General features: G+C 37.9%; 3 protein-coding genes across 3 annotated transcripts; 2 read left to right on the plus strand and 1 right to left on the minus strand.

Moving 5' to 3' along the window:
• Positions 1–214: 214 nt before the first annotated feature.
• LOC145902479 (uncharacterized) lies at positions 215–2,746 on the minus strand. The gene is made up of 2 exons (XM_082990470.1): positions 2,143–2,746; positions 215–1,909 (listed from the first exon to the last, which is right to left on the minus strand). The coding sequence occupies exons 1-2, from the start codon at positions 2,680–2,682 to the stop codon at positions 857–859; spliced, it is 1,593 nt and encodes a 530-aa protein (XP_082846596.1). The 5' UTR covers positions 2,683–2,746; the 3' UTR covers positions 215–856.
• Positions 2,747–7,493: 4,747 nt separating this feature from the next.
• Positions 7,494–10,124, plus strand: LOC145901714 (eukaryotic translation initiation factor 3 subunit I-like). The gene is made up of 9 exons (XM_082989479.1): positions 7,494–7,708; positions 7,807–7,934; positions 8,482–8,600; positions 8,670–8,810; positions 8,936–9,072; positions 9,208–9,318; positions 9,394–9,483; positions 9,723–9,889; positions 9,942–10,124. Exons 1-9 carry the CDS (start codon positions 7,706–7,708, stop codon positions 10,021–10,023), a joined length of 978 nt encoding a protein of 325 aa, XP_082845605.1. The 5' UTR covers positions 7,494–7,705; the 3' UTR covers positions 10,024–10,124.
• A 400-nt stretch (positions 10,125–10,524) lies between these two features.
• Positions 10,525–17,659, plus strand: LOC145902274 (uncharacterized). Its single transcript, XM_082990183.1, has 19 exons — positions 10,525–10,663; positions 11,132–11,314; positions 11,460–11,661; positions 11,716–11,820; positions 12,261–12,337; positions 12,927–13,007; positions 13,135–13,218; positions 13,274–13,387; positions 13,458–13,511; positions 13,831–13,923; positions 14,344–14,376; positions 14,631–14,743; positions 15,057–15,233; positions 15,427–15,520; positions 15,585–15,728; positions 15,801–15,845; positions 16,142–16,243; positions 16,391–16,500; positions 16,668–17,659. The coding sequence occupies exons 1-19, from the start codon at positions 10,645–10,647 to the stop codon at positions 16,824–16,826; spliced, it is 1,989 nt and encodes a 662-aa protein (XP_082846309.1). The 5' UTR covers positions 10,525–10,644; the 3' UTR covers positions 16,827–17,659.
• The last annotated feature ends 79 nt before the right edge of the window (positions 17,660–17,738 follow it).

Genomic DNA, 17,738 nt, shown 5'->3' on the forward strand with positions numbered 1-17,738 from the left:
GCAGAAACAGGTATACACCAAGCCACCATTTATTGAGTCGTTACCTCATGCGGACCTGAATAAAAACCTAAACAACGTTCTTAAACTTACATTTTAACTTACGGTTCTGCAGCCGTCAGACATTCGCAAATCAATGATGAATGACTTTCTGTGCATGGTAGTATAACTTTATCTTGAAGATTCCACGTTAAAAGCAGACATGTTGTTTTTGAAATGTATATTTTTACTGCGTATATTCGGAAGTCAACTGCAAGTTATGAAGGGTTTACAAAGGAAGGAAATATTGAGTGAAAAGGGGAAGAAAACTATCCACAAGTTCCAAAACACACGAAATAATTTTGTTTCGAATTTTTTTTTAAATACTTTGAATCAATGGCAAAAGTTAAAAAGATTTAATAAAGAGTAATATGGTGTAAAAACAGGACAGAAACGGTTCCATGCCAAACCAGTCGGTTTAGCCATACCACTCTTTCAATCTCTAATTTTAGGTGTGCAGTTGACGACAAAAACATTATACACTAAAAAGAAACTTGATGTTTTATCGTAAAACTCCACATCGTTTTTTGTTTGCTCAACTATTGCAATTTGATACAAAATTAGGTTCCTTTACAAGTACACTATAAACGTTTATAATAACAGGTCTTATACAGTGTCCACACTAAGAATATATTTTGCATTGTGACAGTAGTTGGGCAAAGAATAAAAACTGGCCGTGAAGGGAATTTCACCGTGCCATTCGTGCTGCCCAGTATAGGGGCATGGTTTTACATCGCAACGTGTACGAACCACTGACCTTACGAAGTAAACACGTTAGCAACGACAGACTTATCCACAAACGTCTTCGAAACGTTCACGTTTACGTACTCGAAGGTCGATCAAATGTAAAGACGTCGTCATCTGGAGCCTGAGAGGGCGTCGCCACCATTTGTGATTCGGTGGAGTCCTGACGCTGCTGCATGTGGAACCCATATCCCTCAGCCGGAGTCACACGGCCCCCTTCGGCACCGTGATTCCAACCGTTGCTCCTCTGCCCGTTTGCCAGCCGGCTTCCACTGGTGGGCGCACTTGCCTGCTGGGTCTTCCGAAGTAGGCATTTCGCGCAACAGGGGAATAACCGTTCCTGCCAATCCCCGAAAGAAAAGAGAACACTAATGATGTTGACGAGGAGGTTCAAGTTGAAAAAGAGGTTTGACGCAATACGTGGATGGTTGTTGAATGCAATCGTAATAATAGCGGTGATGATGTCAGAGATGGCGCACACGATAGCCATGATCATTACACGTCGCATGATGCGTAGAAGTTTCTTCTCTCGGTTCGCTTGCTTCTGTTTCCGAAAACTGACGAACTTTCGGCTCCTGCCTTTGGCAATGGTTCCATTTCCGCCGCAAGTGTCACTGTCCGACTCGGTCCTCGCCGATCCGCGGACACGTCGCACGTCCGGATTGGTTGGCGGACCGGTCACGTGACTCGCAGTGGGCTTGCGGACGTTGTTGTTTTCGATGCTTCTCCATGAGGACGTGGAGGCAGTTTTGGTCGATGCGGAGTGCAGGGATTTTTTCACCGAGGCGCGGTGCTTCATCAGAGGGTAAAGGAAGAGCGAGAGGAGGAGCAATTGCGCTCCCACGCTCGAAATAGTGAGAATGACGTAGCGGACAGTGGGAGAGATCGAGGTGGTTTCCCCTAAACTGCAACCGTGCTCCTTGTCAACCGCACTAACGGTTATTGTGAATATGAGTGTGTTGAGGAGGGAGGAACCGATGATCGCGGCGAGAGCGAACCAGATGAGGCACTTCACCACCATCGATGCGAGATGCTTCATCACCGGGTGGTCGAAGAAGATACGCAGACGCACCCAGAGGGCTGTGTAATTTAGGGTTGCACTTATCGCGTAAAACACCACAACCAGAACCTGCGATGATACAAGGCGTTAAGTTTTGAATAAAATTTTTATTAATGTTTATTCTATTCTAAAAAAATTGGGATGTCCTTAAACATTGTGACTAACTTTACTGGGCATTTATAAACGTCCGCGTTTTTTTTCAGTGGCGACCAATTCCAATGTAATGTATTTGCGAATCTATACGTTTAACTTTAGGGATGTTTACGCTTAATGAAAGTTTAGATACCCGGACAATTAATCACCTGATATAGTTTGCAGTCGACGCGCGGACCTCCATACGTGGCGAGTTCCAATTGGTCGGAGGAAATGCGTAACAATGCAAAAAACGCGGCCATTAGACAGAGAACGCGCAGAGGTCTTGCAGCTTTTCCCGTTCCATCGCTTCGTTTTCTCTTACCCCCTTCGGCGGATGAGGTGGATCCCCCCTTTGCCCGCTGCCCCCCACCATGGCCGATACTGCTGCTGTTGTTGTTTTGTTCTATTTTGGAATTGTTGTTTTGAATCTGGGCGCGGCGCTTCGGTGCACAAATCGTCTTAATGCAGCTGTATCGCACCAGGACCAAGTTAATATACAGTGCTATGGCGATAAGAGTTGACGATGCTATTTCCATTGCCAGCCACGTTGTAAAGGGAAGATTGTACACTGTTTCACTCGTTGGCGAGCTCTGCCCGGGCGTACTTCCAACAGTGGAAGACGAGCCTGGGGATGTCATTAGCATTTGGGATATCGATGAAGATATTGGTGACGTCATTGTCGTGCCGTTGGGCGTTGAAGATGTCATTGTGTCAAAATAACAATTGCTTATTCCCTAAAGATCCTGGGAATATGAATTGGAGTTATCTGTGAAGTAGGCCACTGAGTAGCGAAAATATTTTCTAGAAAGCAAGACAAAGACCTCTGCAAGGAACATCTGATGGTTTGCTTGTTTGTTTAAGAATGTACCACAGTCGCTCAAGCTTGCCTTTGACGTAAGAAGTCGGTGAAAAACACGACTCAATAAACGAACATAAACTTACGTGCAGCTACCGACATTAAAACACTCAGTTATTTATAACGAGTGGAATTACGTATAATGAGATACCCACGTCGTTCTAATAAAGGGCTTTCGGTTTCAGGACGCAAAGTAATACCGGACCTTGTATTAAATTGCTATTGAGCGACGACATGTGTTTGAGGCTGCGCAACGAGCGTGTGCGCGCGTAATTAACTTATGTCTAAAGGGCGGATTGGTGCAATCTTCACGTAGTGAATACAGGAACATGTCTACCATCGTGAACGATGTTATATTACGAAGGCAAAGGCTAAAAATCAAAATACATGTACAAAAAATAAGTACGAACCTTAAATTTCGTATCAGTGGAAAATGGGGTCTCTATTAAGCGAAAACAAAGCGCAATTAAAATAATAAACTGCCAGCTTACCAAGTTTTTCAACAGTTGGACCAGCCTCACACCATTACACAAACATCTAACGACTCGTTCCAACCGCTACACAGACTTCCCCCCAATTTGGAGGAAATTTATGTCAAGCCGCAAGTAAACAACAGAGGCAACACGGAAGAGCTACAACGCTACACCACGTTCTCCCCTCTCTCACGGTCGTGATGCGTTGATCCATTTTATCCTTGCATAACTACTTTGTATCATTACAATACCAAGCACGTTTCTGCCGACACCCTAACTTCAAATCCATTGCTATATGAAAGGTTTTGTAATTTCAAACTCTATTTTTGAAAAGTAATTCACGCAAACCGTCTTGCGCAAGCGCTTAGCAGGCGTTAAAAATTCGCGTACATGCATAGCCTTTTTTAACCTTAGCGCAACGTGAACAAAAGTTTAACCGTCGTCAGGAAGAACGTTAACTGTAACTTTTAAAGCCACAACTAACAAACAAAATGTGCGATCCAATACTTTGGCTACAGAACAAAGGCTTCTCAAAAACTAGCAAACCATAGACCTGTTTACAGCAACTGAATAAATTTCCCCAAATTGCCTCGAAATTCTTAACGAGCGTTCTTAATGCACGCTAGGTCATAAAATCTGACCGGCTTCTGCACCAAGCGCGTACCACTTTATATTCTTTCGCATAGCGCGTGCGCAATCCCGTGCGTCACAGTGCCGTCCGTTACGTCACACTCACGCGCTATACAGGTGTGAGCAAGGGTGCATGCGCAGAAATATTTTTGTCTTTTTTCTGCCTCACTGTTAATATCTCTGGGGCGACTTTGTGTTTTTTTTTATCTCATCCTAATAGACATCGGAATTTTAACGAGTATTCTTCTCTCATCGATTTAACCTAAAATCGATCAAAGGACCATTAGTTAGTGGTGTTTTGGGGGACGTTTTTGGTGGGCCGTTGCTTGGTGCCTTTGTAAACAATTTTAAGTTCGGCATTGATGTTTTTTCAGTTTTAAATATTTGTTAGAGAAGATTTCAAATATATTTGTGCCATTGCAAAGCGCCTTCCGCAGTATGCAAAGTTTTTTTGCATCGTATGAGTCACTCAAACAAAACTAACTCAGTATTCAGAATCGGGACACGGGCTTAACTGCTTTATTGCGTTACTAACTTAACTGAATCCCACGTCGCACATGGCTCGGCACAACTCGACAAAATTAGGCTTTCTAAACGATGAGTAAAATATACGCTTTCTTTGCATCCAAAACCATTTGTCCGTTTGTTACATGCCACAATTGCAATCATGTAACGAACAACGGATGAATATATAAGATTCATGTAAACGCGTTAACCTTGCCACATGGCAGGAAAATAAGCACAGCGGTTGCGAAAACACAATGATAATGATGAAGATCAGGAGTTAAGTTTGTCATCTTGGCCGACCCTCAAAAACGTGATATTGCATGGGTGCTTTTGTTGGTGCAACACACATTACGACATGGGTCTTCCTGAAAATTTGTGAATGTCACGAGACCAATGCTGTCGCCAATGGGTTGTGAAATAAAACTTCATTTTTCTCGCGATAGTTTTCTCAAAAATTACCTAATACACTCTTCATTGAAGAAATAGACAGTCTTTTCAAACCCACAAGTTTGACGCAAAAAATAGTTTAATCTTTCTGCATACAAATAATCCTTATTTTACACATTTTGGTCAAACTGTTCATGATCGTTTCATTCACAGAATAGAATTCCTTTTGTCGACTTGCTTTTCGCACGCAGGCACAGCTTTTAGGGGCATTGGCAACTAAGTTTGTGCACTGACCAATTTATCTAATGCGAACGCCGACCTGAGCATTTGCACATCAATTCATTAGCACTTGCACGTATCTATGAGGAGTTAAATGAACAGGAAACAGTTACATGCAAAGGCATGGCTTGAAGCGGTTCTTTCCTTGCAAACAAATATCAATTGCCGCAAGAAGCTACCGAACCACGTAAACAACGTCTTCTCGCTCGCTTACTGCTGACCTTCGCTGCATTTCTTAAAATCCCTTTTACTTTGAAAGAAAACACAACGCCACACTACTGTGGCAAAATTCACCAACTTTTAGTTTAAAGCAATGCCAGATTGAAACATTGTTACATATCTGCTTGTATCAAAAGTGAATAACAAAGTAATAGCTACATCATAACACAGCATACCGACGGCACTCTGCACAAATAAAAATTATACCCTTGCTCGCAACGTTAAAGATGGCTTATTGCGAGGTTTTACTCTTTGCGATCCGACTGTAGACCAGCAAAAACCGCCTAAATACTAGCTGTTGTTGTATGAAAACGCAACTAATTTTAATAACGTAACTTAATGAATATATACCTCACACTGCACATCTTAGGAATATTACACACATACTGAGTATACGGTTGCTATCGACGGGGGTGTGTTAAATAGCGGCAGACACAAACAAAACGCCCAATCAATGTGACGCGCACGCACGTATAGGCAATGATAACTATTGTCAATTCAGGACAAGATCGACGATCTCGCGTGATAAATGTGGAACATGTGATTTGGTTAAACAGTTGTGAGTCAGAGGAAAATAGGAAGAGCTTGGGCACGTTTATGGAGCACGGGGTCATCTGCGAGTCATGAACTTTGGAGGAACATGAGACACTTTCGTGAACGCAAACTGGTTTTAAATTTTGCAACAATGCTTAGAGGCAATCCGCTTTGCACCATGGCCTAAAAATAAATGCGATTGTGGTGTCGGTTACGTACCAAACACGACCTCTATATGTTCTATCTTAGTTTTCTTGATTGGTAAACGAGATTAGTAATGAACAAAACGCAACATAATGTTTTCCTTTTTGCTGTCATGTTGCTTCCATACTTCAAGCTTAACTGAGCTGCAAACAGTTACTTAACTATAAACACAAGACTGCCTAACACACCAGTCAATATTTTTTGGGTTGACGTATGTCTGCATAATTCAACTAATGCATGCACTGTCGCAAAATCACTGTAACCTTATTGACAAGTTTGGCGTATTTAAATCATTATCATTCATTCGAGTAACTACGTCACGTGATTTTGGCGCACAAATTCCCATTGTTGCGCAACACACAGAGGTGACGCATGAGTGAGGGTGTCTGGTGATGGTGTTGCAACTTGTCGTCGCTAAAAATCTCCATTTCTTTGATTGACAAAACTTGAACTAGGGCGCGGAAAGCATTAAAGAAGGTATCATTTGATTTCTTGACAAACATGGTTCTTGGCTATGCCATCAAAACAAAAATATAATTGTATGGATGACTACTTTTAGGGAAACATGCTGTAGTTCCATGGTTAAAATATGTCGGCTTTCGTATGAGACAAATACATTTCGCTAATCTAAAGAGACGCTGACGATGCTTTTTTAGCGAAATATATTTATAGTCAAAAGAAAAAGATGAAAATCTTTGTGACCATAGGGCGAGAGTGGAGAATGATTCCCGGGATCGTTTAGGAGGAATTGTGGGCTACAGATAATGCTTAAGAACGTTTTTCCAAGATTCCCCGTTGTAAACAGAAACCACGTGTGACACAATGAAAGGAATGTCCACAATTTCATTTATAGCTCTTTTGTGCCCCCTAGCGGTTGCATTTCATATATTAAAAAACCCCAAAAATGTATGTTAAAATCAAAAAAGATATGTAATATGAACCATTATTCACAAAAGATTACTAATATATAAAAAAAGACACTTTTCCTAACAAGTCGTAGCGGGATACAAAAATATCATGCCTCCGGTGATACTTGAACTTGCGACCCTTGTCATATCGGGCCCACTTCTCTAGAGTGGATATGTTTTGGCTAAGATACACCGGTGCGCAAACTGGGTCAATGGGAGACCCGGTATGTCCATAGTCACGAGTTCAATTTGGGTCTTTGGCTCAGCATGGATGCAAATTTGACTACAATGGTAATGAAATACCTAAACCCAGTAATCCTTTCTCTACTCTTTACCAAGTTATTTATATTACACATGCAAGTCACCTTGGATTTCACACATCCCTACATACGGTTAAATCTGTTTTTTAATTTGTTTGCTCATAATTGGTAAATATTTTTCAGGTTGTGCTAAAATATCCACAATCTACTTGCGTACCTTCGTTTATAAACGTTACAGTCATCCAATGTAACAAAGTGAACTCGTGTGCAAGAAAAGTTAAAAAAGTAAAACGTTCTGTTTTCTTTTTGCCCCCGCTGCAAAATTTTGCTTATCTTCGGACGAAATAGAAAGCTCTGGTAGGATTCTTGAAACATCTTAGGCAGAAAGTTTCATCCGATCACACCCAAAAAACATTTTTGTAATTAGTTTTTTAATTGTAATATAAGAACAAAAAGGAGGACATAGTAAGTCGATGGTAAGTGTGTTTTTGTATACCCAGTTTGTACAGACCAGTAACTTTTTACATTATTTTTTGTTTGTACCAAGCATGGCTAAACAAAAGTTTTATTGCAGAGGCCGTTAATGTTACAAGGGCACGAACGTGCCATCACACAAATTAAGTACAATCGTGAAGGAGATCTTCTCTTCTCAGTGGCAAAGGATGCAACCCCAAATGTGTGGTACACCATAAATGGAGAAAGGTGCATATGATGATAAATTAGCCAATAATAAATAGAATAATTTTGGAAAGTTTGTACTTTTCATGGACTAGCCAATGTTTGTTTTAATGTAATTCAGTGGTTCCAAAATGGTGTGTTGTGACTCACTAATGCTGTTAAGGCATTGCAAGCTTTTATGGAAGCTTAAATTATATTTCCATATCAAATGCATCATGCCTGCTCTTTCTGCTGATGTACTGATAAAAACAAATTTTCCAACTAAGTTACCACAATAAAACTGATGGTTTGCTATCTGTGAAGAAATATTTTAGCTTGTCAAAACATTTTGTTGGGGATTTGTGCCAAACCACTTTACAAAAGTTGGAAACTACTGATGTAGTTTAGGCTATTAGTATATATATTTTTTCTGTACATATTGCTGATAAAATTTAAAAACTGTTTATTTTGTGCCTTTTTTATATTCTGTTGTGCATGATTTTGCGTTTTGTATTTTTTTATGTAATAAATTTAGTAGTTATTCTGCAAAGTTTTCTTTCAAAATGTGTTACTGTTGTTTCTTAATTTGTAGGCTGGGAACGTATGAAGGCCACAGAGGTTCTGTGTGGGCAATTGACTGTAATTGGGACTCCACAAAAGTTTTGACCGGAGCCGCTGATTTATCTTGCAAAGTATGGGATTGTGAGACAGGTAAAATTCCAATAGTTTTTTTCCAAATCCTATTTATTTTTTTACTAACAATCCTCTGTGCCCACCCAGGTGTGTGTCTTTCTACTTACGAAACAAAGTCATCCGTGAGGAGTTGCAATTTTAGCTACTGTGGAAACATGATTAACTTTACAACTGATCGTCAGATGAAACATGAACCGAAAATATGTGTTTATGATGTCAGAGAACCAGGTGGCCTAAATTTTGTTGATTACTCATGTTTGTGTGGCGAGTAAATATTTTATATTCTATTTTTCTCAGGCTATTTATATCCAGTATATTAAGATTACTTTGTTTCTAATATTTTTTTTAAACAGGTGATGGTGAACCTGCTCTGAGCTTTGTTGTTGACACAAAAGAAATGTCCAAACCCATGTGTTCTTTGTGGGGTTCTTTAAATGAGTACCTCATTACTGGCCATGACGATGGTACTATAGCTCAATGGGATCTGAAGGTGAGACAGTTTTGTTTTGCCACAGAAAAGGTTTTCATGAGTAAATTCATCAAAATACTGCAGTATTTATCTGGTTTTCATGGGCACCTCTTAGATATTCTTTGTGCAAATGGTGACAAATAGTTTTTATTACAGACTGGCGAAAAACTTCACTCAGTACAGGAGCATACAGCACTGATCAAGGACATGCAACTTACTCCCGACCAAATGACTTTAATCACAGCAAGTAAAGATAAAACTGCAAAGGTGCTTATTTAACACATGTCAACTAATTGCAAGTTGGTTCTGTGCCCACATAACTTACTTGTGTGTTATTTGTAGTTGTTTGATGCTGCAACACTAAACCTGATGAAAACATACAAAACTGATCGTCCGGTCAACTCAGCTGCTGTGTCACCAATACGAGACCATGTTAGTACAATTTCCCACTCCGTACTGATATCATTAAACTTTGCAAAACCTTTCTGTATACAAAAGCTTTCTTGGTTAGTTAAATCAGATGACTAACTAGCAACTGCAATACAATGATTTTTATATTTTTTAAAAATGATTTAAAAAAGTCTGTTGTGATTTCAAATTTATATTTTTATGATAAATGCCCTAAAAATTCTTGCAATTGTGTGCAAATTTTGATGCTGAATATTAAACAGGTTGTGTTGGGAGGTGGACAAGAAGCAATGGATGTTACAACCACCAGCACAAAGGTTGGCAAATTTGATGCTCGCTTCTTCCACCTGGTGTTTGAAGAGGAGTTTGGACGGGTCAAGGGTCATTTTGGACCAATCAACAGTCTTGCCTTTCATCCCAATGGAAAGAGGTAACTGAGCAAAACCTGTCGTCAAAATAAATAAACAATGCATTTATTTCAGTTATTCAAGTGGAGGCGAAGATGGTTTCGTTCGAATGCACGAATTCGACCCAGATTACTTTAAGTTTCAGTTTGAATGTTAGCCAATTCTTCTGCTGTATATTTTTGTATTGTCTTTGTTGCGAGGGCGAAACGGAATTCGCATGTTTTGAGGTGTTATGGAAAATGTGCGAATAAAAAGAACTGGCAGAAAGTTTGTTGTGTATTAAACCGAAATGCCAAGCTTTTCAAGTAACAATGCCAGCTGTACATCTACTGGCAAACGGCGTGAAAGAATGTTGCAAGTGGGTTTAAAAAAGTCTGTTTTTAATAACCTTCAACCTCCCCACACACACGCAACAAATGATAACAGAAGAGTAGTTAGAAAATGGCTTACATGAACTATTTCTACCTTAACTAAGTGAAAAGAAAATAGTTTTGGAAAGAATTATAAAAGTATTTATGTTTTTTTGTCAAAAAACATCCAGAAATCAAAGACTTTTAGATTAGGCGATCCGGATACATTTGTTCTTTTCTTTGATGAAATCGCTTTACACGTTGGGGGAATCCCGAATTTATCGAGTTCCGTTTTTCGGTGATCAAAATTTTCGAAAGCCGTGTTTCGAAAGCCGTGTTGAAAGTCGTGTTGTTGTTGTTTAGCAAATGTTCTTTTTATTGGCATCAGGCATAATTCCATAAAATCGTTGGCGCTGGTTTTTAGCAAGATGCCCGAGCAAGGAGGAGGTAAGAAAATGTCTGGTAGCTGCAAAGCACATTTGGCAATTAACTGATCCTCTTGCGGTAGATATGAATGTATATGTGCATTAATGTAAAGTTACAGCCTTAAAGTTTTTACTGTGGCAAATTTGCTGGTACAAAAGTGCAAACTTAGATCCAGATAAAAATTAGCATTATTGGACTCTCCTGATAACATTATGACTAACAAAGACTTTATGTTTTTGTTTGAAATCTGTTAATCTTGCAAGGTTGTTTAACACAAATATTCAGACTACTTACAGGCCGGGATTGAAAAAATGTTGTGGCGATAATGTGCACACAAAAAATTAGCTAATACATTAACATATGAAAAATGGTGCGATTGTCCGTGCAATCCTCTGCGCAAACTTTCAAATCTGGCTTATAGGCATCATCTGTGTCGCTTAGCTCAACAACTACATAAATATCTACAGAACATGTCAAAACTGTTTGCAGGAGTCAGCAAAGCGGACGTGTACTACCAAGTCATTCGTGACATTAACTCGAAAGTGTGGAGTAATTTTGTTCGTCGAATGCTTGGTCTCCCCGACTCTGTCATAGATGATATAGAAAATGATTATTCGAGAAGCATTCAGGAGCAAAAATATCAAATGCTTTTAAGATGGGAACAAATGAATGGCAAGTATTTTTTTTAATTATTGCTATGGTATGTCCTTTATTTAAAAGCATCAAAATTGACTAAAAGCTTTCTGTTGATTGCTTAAACAACAATCCAATCTTGCTGTGGAAGAATATTTTAAGATAGAGATTATACTGTGTTTAGGTCGCAGAGCAACGAAAGAGCTCCTTCTCAAAAAAGCAAAGGAATTTAATCGAGTTCCTGGACAAGGTGATGGTTCACAAAACACAAACGTGCAAGAAAGTAGAACTATTGCACATACCGCCTCAAACCTCCCGAATACCCTGAGCCAACCTCCTGGACCCAATGCAGCTGTTCAAGAAAGACCTCCATTAATATTGTCTAGGTAAATTCTCACGAAGTACATACATTTTAGCAACACATAATTTTTATCATTTAGTGAGGCTCTTACTTATCGTGCGGTGTTGGGAAGGATTTCCGACAAGATGACCAACGATAACGTTACACGTATCAAACAGATATTCAGACTGAATCAACCAGGAAGGTGTGTTACCTGAATCTATTTTGGTTAAGATTGTTGTTTTGCATTATGATGGTTTTGCTTTGACCAGCATGGCTGGGTGGCCACCTAACGCTATATGCAACCCACCTCCTCCCGGTGTGACTGGCTTTGTTCCTATTGCAGGCAGTCATTCTCTATGGGGCAATCACCTTTACATGGGCACCTGACACGATAACCTTTATGGTTTTATTGGTGCCCATGCCATTCTATTTCTTTGTAAAGTGTTCATCTATGTAGTTGTTTTCCTTGAAATTATGGTAATACAAAGAAACTATTACTAAATTCTTAAGACGACTTAGAACTATTTATCAAATTTTGTAGATTCCTAAGTTGATAGTTCCTAAGAAGTCTACTGTGATTATAGCTTTATTTGTAAATCATCATATTACAGCACATTGTAAGTTCTGATGTTTTTGTTGCAGTGAGAGTTGGACGGCTTCTCAAATATTTTACTATATTGATGATAATAATTTGTGGGGACAAAATTTGGGACTTTTGGGTAAGATTGTTTATAAATATTATAGTAATTTTTGTTTATAACAGTAAAAGTTTGTACACATCTGTACACACCAAGGGTATTTTATTTTTTAAGATGCTCACAGATAGTCATAGGCGATCTTCTATTTTTAAAAACATAAATATTAAATTTGTCAGTTTCTGTCTTATTGTAAATAAGGTGATACTGTCGCTGATCGTCACCTTCCTCTTCTGAATACTATCATGTAAAAAACATCAGTCAACACCAAGCAGCACAGACTTTTTTTTTAGTCTTTTAAGGCAATGTCACTAATCACAAGGAGTATTTATTTACAAATTCTACAAAATATATCTACTGCTTATATGTAAAAGCCCTTTTTGTCATGAAACAAGATCTTTGCCTTCACTACTATAGGTATATTTTACCTTCGAAAAGCCAACCATGCCAGCCAGTGTTTCCTATTAAAACTGAGCAAAGCAGTTGATAAAAATCTGATGCTGAGTCTTTTTTATCATGAAGTGAACTGGAGATTCTGATGGTGTATATGTTCATTTGCAAACAGTAGTTATGTTTGACAGCTTGTGAGTAACAACCTGTTGAATGCTTTCAGAAAAACTTACTTCAATTCAAAGAGTATTGGATTCTTTAGGAAGAGCAGATCTAGCTGGAGAGATAAATGCTGCCAGACTAGGTAAATAATCACATCTTTTTACTCACATCTTGAAGGCACTTTAATATGTGCAAGTTTCTAAAACTCAATATCTCTTCACATGTTTGCACATTTTACCATATGTTTTAAGCTATGTTTTTATACTTAGAAATATCCCCAGGATTATCAGATGAGCAGCAAATCCTTGGAGGGCTTTCCCAGCAGAACAGGCAACCACATAGTCTTTATGCCAGTAAGTACATTTTTCATCACATCATGGTTAAGATAAATGCTTGTATGCTTCACAGATGCTGGTCAGGACATTGTTGATTCAAACAATTTCCCAACCACTGGAGTAACACCTGGGCAGCCAGGCAAACCTTCCCCTGATGTGCCTAAACCCAGCATACCACATACCCAAGGTAACACCGACATTAGGTTGTCACAGTATAACAGAAGTAAGTTTAGAAAATTTTTTGTGCTTATTTTTAGGGTCCAGACAAATTCCACATCCTGGATCTGCTTCAGGTTCAAGTTCTGTGTCAGGTTGGTTAACAGTGGTGGGAAATAAGGATGCCCTAGAGTGGTTTGTAACCAGGCTGGTAAAGTTTCAGAACAACTTTTATGCCTTGGCAATTAGAAAAAAATATTGTTTAATGTATTGCGAAGAACATATTCACAGAAAAAAATTCAGGAGGCAAATTTATGCACTTCGCTCAAAAAGAAAAAAATTAATTTAAAAATAATATTTACTGGGGGGCCACTAAAAAATTATCTGCGGAAAAGTGGACGTGAAACAATGCTTTAGAATGTTACTGTGTGAGATATAAATTGAACACTGTTATGACACATTTTTAACTTTCAGGACAAGCACCAGTGACTGTGCATGTTGAAAACATGATAATTCATGGCTCTAATGCAACAGCTATAAACTTTGGAAATTTAACAGCAACATCAGGTATTTCAGTTTGTGATTGAAACTTAATGCTGAGTTGCTATTTGCTCACTGTGTACCAAAGAATCAGCTAAAGGACTGTCCACCACCCTCTTATTTTAGTGATTGTCAAGCCTAAAACTACAACAGATGTTTATGACACTGCACTGTTTTTTTGGTGTGGCTATAACTAAGAAAATGACAAGATAGAAAGCTAATTATTAAAAATATGAAAATAAAATGTAAAAATGTACATACAAAATACAACCTTGTTTCCAAAGTTTTTGATAAAAGTTGAATGTCACCATGTGCTTTCAGCAGCTGTGTAGGCAATTAATAATCCACCAGAATATATTAATTTTATCACTTGTGGTTGGTTTGCACACTAGTGGTGTAATGTTCTAAATACTTACTTACATAAAGCACTACATACTTGTGTTGTAGGTGGAAAAGCTTCACAGAAATCAAGTTTAACAGGTTGGTCGGTGTGTTCCAAGATTGAGAACAATTTTCTCCTGGTTTATTGGTAGTAGTTGTAAATAAGCACTTAGTTTTTGTCAACGCCACTATTAAAACAGTTCCTGAGTGTTTATGTTTTGCATTATTGTAACGTAAAATATATATTGTAGAGCAATAGAGCAATAGAGCATGTAACAACAATGTTCTGTGGGTTAAAAGTGTCTTTGGTTTAAATTCGCCTATGTATATGTGTTTATTGATTTGTTCTAAAGAACAAGTGCATGCACAAGAAAATATTTCTGACGTTTGCAAAGTGGTTGGTGAAGTTACTGTGACAGAAAGTGAGGAATCTTTTTATGAAGAACATCTATCCCAGGAGGACAGGGTATAGCTAAATTATGAACTAGTATAATAAACTAAAAGAACGTTCAGTTTATTTTAAACAACAATAAAGTACCAAAAGAATACATTTTTGCACTACTATTAACTCAATTTGATAGTAGGTGATAAGCAACAGTGAAAACTTAGTGCAAAATGCCATGTGTGACATGTTTTCTATGAAAAAACATAGTGTGTAAAACATGCATAAATATGAAAACAAGATCTAGTTTGTATCTGAACATGCACAGCTCTGTACTAGTTTACCACTGAAGGGTGTGGTTTTCGTAAAAGGTGCGTAAATGTAAAATGCATTTTAGATATACCAGATCCGAAGCAGCCCAAAAGGACATGTTTTAATTTTGAGCAACTCTGAAGGTTTCTCGTGGGGTCCTAAGCATGATAGACATGGTGGGAAAAGGGATTTGGAGCTCATGAAAGATTTGTGGACGAAACTAGGCTTCGAAATTATAATCAGGGAAAATAAAACCAAGTTGGTATGCACTAATTAATGAAAAACTATCATGAATTACAAATAAGCTATTTTACGCAACAATTATTGTAGTTAAAAAGATAAAGTATATCCCATGCATCTTCTCTTAAACAAAATTGACAAAGATATTGCAGGTCTGTTGTTACAAATTGTTCTGTGACTCGTATATGCTAACCTTGCATTCAATTTTGCAAAAGGACATGGAAACCCTCTTGAAAGCTTTTGCGCTGCAAAAATATCATCGGACCTCTGATTTGTGTGTTGTGGTTATTATGTCACATGGTGGACAAGGTTTGCACTTGTGTAATGCCAAGATGTGTAAAATAAATCTAATTTTAACTATTGACCTCACTAGATCTGCAGACTGGTTCAAGTTTTTTCTATGGTGTTGACGGGAATTCAATTCCTGCAGAGGATGTGATTCGTTTGTTTGATAATGACAAGTGTAAAGCACTGCAGCGTCGTCCAAAACTGTTTTTCTTTCAGTTTTGCAGAGGATGTATATTTATTACCTATTGTTTTGTATGAACATATAACTATAGTAAATCACATATTATCGTATTTGTTGCAGCGACGGTAGACCAAGGTGTAGATGCTGCTGACTCCATCAAAGAAGGTCTGATCTGGTTTATGTGTAGTGTGTAGTCATTGTAAAATATAGTTTTTTTTATCTAAAAACCAACCTGTACACAACAAACCTATTTTTAATGGCTGGCTGTCTGGCTTTATGTTTGCCACTGATTAAAGTTCTGCTTTAAAAATGCCTTTATTTTGTTTCAAGTTGTTTTGTTTGCAACGTTTAAAGAACTTTTGCACTTCTAATTTGCATTGCAAAAAAAGCATGTTGTAATAATGTGGTAGCCACAGTGACTTTTGTTACTCTGTGTATATTATTTATTAGTCTTTTTCCAGACACTTTGGGGGATCTACTGACGTCAGATGCTTCTGATGCTCCGACCACACAAAGACTTCCAACAAGAAGTGACATGCTGGTTGCCTATTCCACCTTTCCAGGTAGATTGTTTGTTTAAATCAACCTCATCCTTGTTTTATAATAATCTGTTTTGTGGGGCAGAACTTTACTATTTCATGAACTTATGTATGTAAAAATTTGGCCAATGATCAACACAAAACAGGCAGGAAGTAACTTGTTATTTTCAGGAAACAAATCTTTCCGTAATCAAGCCCATGGGTCTTGGTTTATCAATGCAATTACAAATGTGTTTATGAGAGGGGCACACAGCACACATGTTGCTGATCTTATGACAGAGGTAATAAAGCATATATCATTTGTAATATCTTTTACTTGTATTGTTCTTTAATTGTTAATCATGCAGAATATTTTTAACTGGAGTTGTTTGTTTTAGTAAAGGTATGTATTTAACCATTGGCTTCTTGGCGTCTTTCCTCCCATTATTAAAATTGAAACTTTTGTCAGGTTAAGCGTGGACTTCTGCCCCGCACCGCCAAATCAGAGGATGTCCATACTGCCGGTTGTAAGATGATGGCTGACTGTCGCGATTGTCTTCTAAAAAAGCTATACCTTTTCCCTGGCTTTCCACAGCAAGATAGCGCTGACCTTGTTATGCCTGAATAAGCTGAACTATTTTCATAATAACTACGGGTGTGCTACATGTATTTTTTTTATCCTGGTCAAGAAGTTTCAATAGATGTTTTTAAATTGTGCTTTACTCTCAAACATTTTTATCATGATAAATGGAACATGATATAGTGGATTTCACATGAGAAAATTTTCTTGCCATGCCAATGTTTGAATACAGTTTTCAAATATTGGTTAGCATTGTAAATTAACAGGTCAGCAACTTTTTTAATGCAGTTAACAAATCAAACACTATTTTTACCATTTTTTTGTGTGTCATATCTTACGTAATAACAAACACCAACAATGTAATTATATCAAATAGTATTGGGATATGAGTTTAATTACATTTAAACATGCAAATCAATTGGTTGCTGACTCCCAATGTATAGGATCTTTTTGAGGGCAAGATGATTTGTGAGCATGTTTCATCACGATGTAAAGAAATCTTTTTGTTAACAATAATAATTTACTGCAAAACTTTGTATTATAAGTGATAATTCTGTAGTTACAACTTGCATTTTGTACAGTGTCCGAACCATGCTCCGATGTGGCATGTAAAATGTTTCTGCACTTATGCAATTTCGGAGAAGTTCTTAATTGACTTGCAATCACTGTTGCTGTAAAAAAGTTAATCAGCAAATATCGTAGTTGGCAAAACCTGTCAATGATTTACAATCCATATTTTGTATGAAGACTTGAAACAAATTATAACAATGTTTTGTAATAGAAACTCAAACAACTACAGCAAAGATTACTTTAAACCTAATATATTAGTGACTATCTTAACCCAATCTCTCCCTTTTTCAACTCCTGGCTTCTTTTTCTTGTATAATAAAACTGTTTTGTGGTCTTGGAATGTTAAACACAGAACTGATGCAAAACAGAAGCTGTGCAATATTTTTGTAG

This window comes from Ascidia mentula, chromosome 5 (assembly GCF_947561715.1).
Source record: "Ascidia mentula chromosome 5, kaAscMent1.1, whole genome shotgun sequence".
Taxonomy (NCBI): Eukaryota; Metazoa; Chordata; class Ascidiacea; order Phlebobranchia; family Ascidiidae; genus Ascidia; species Ascidia mentula.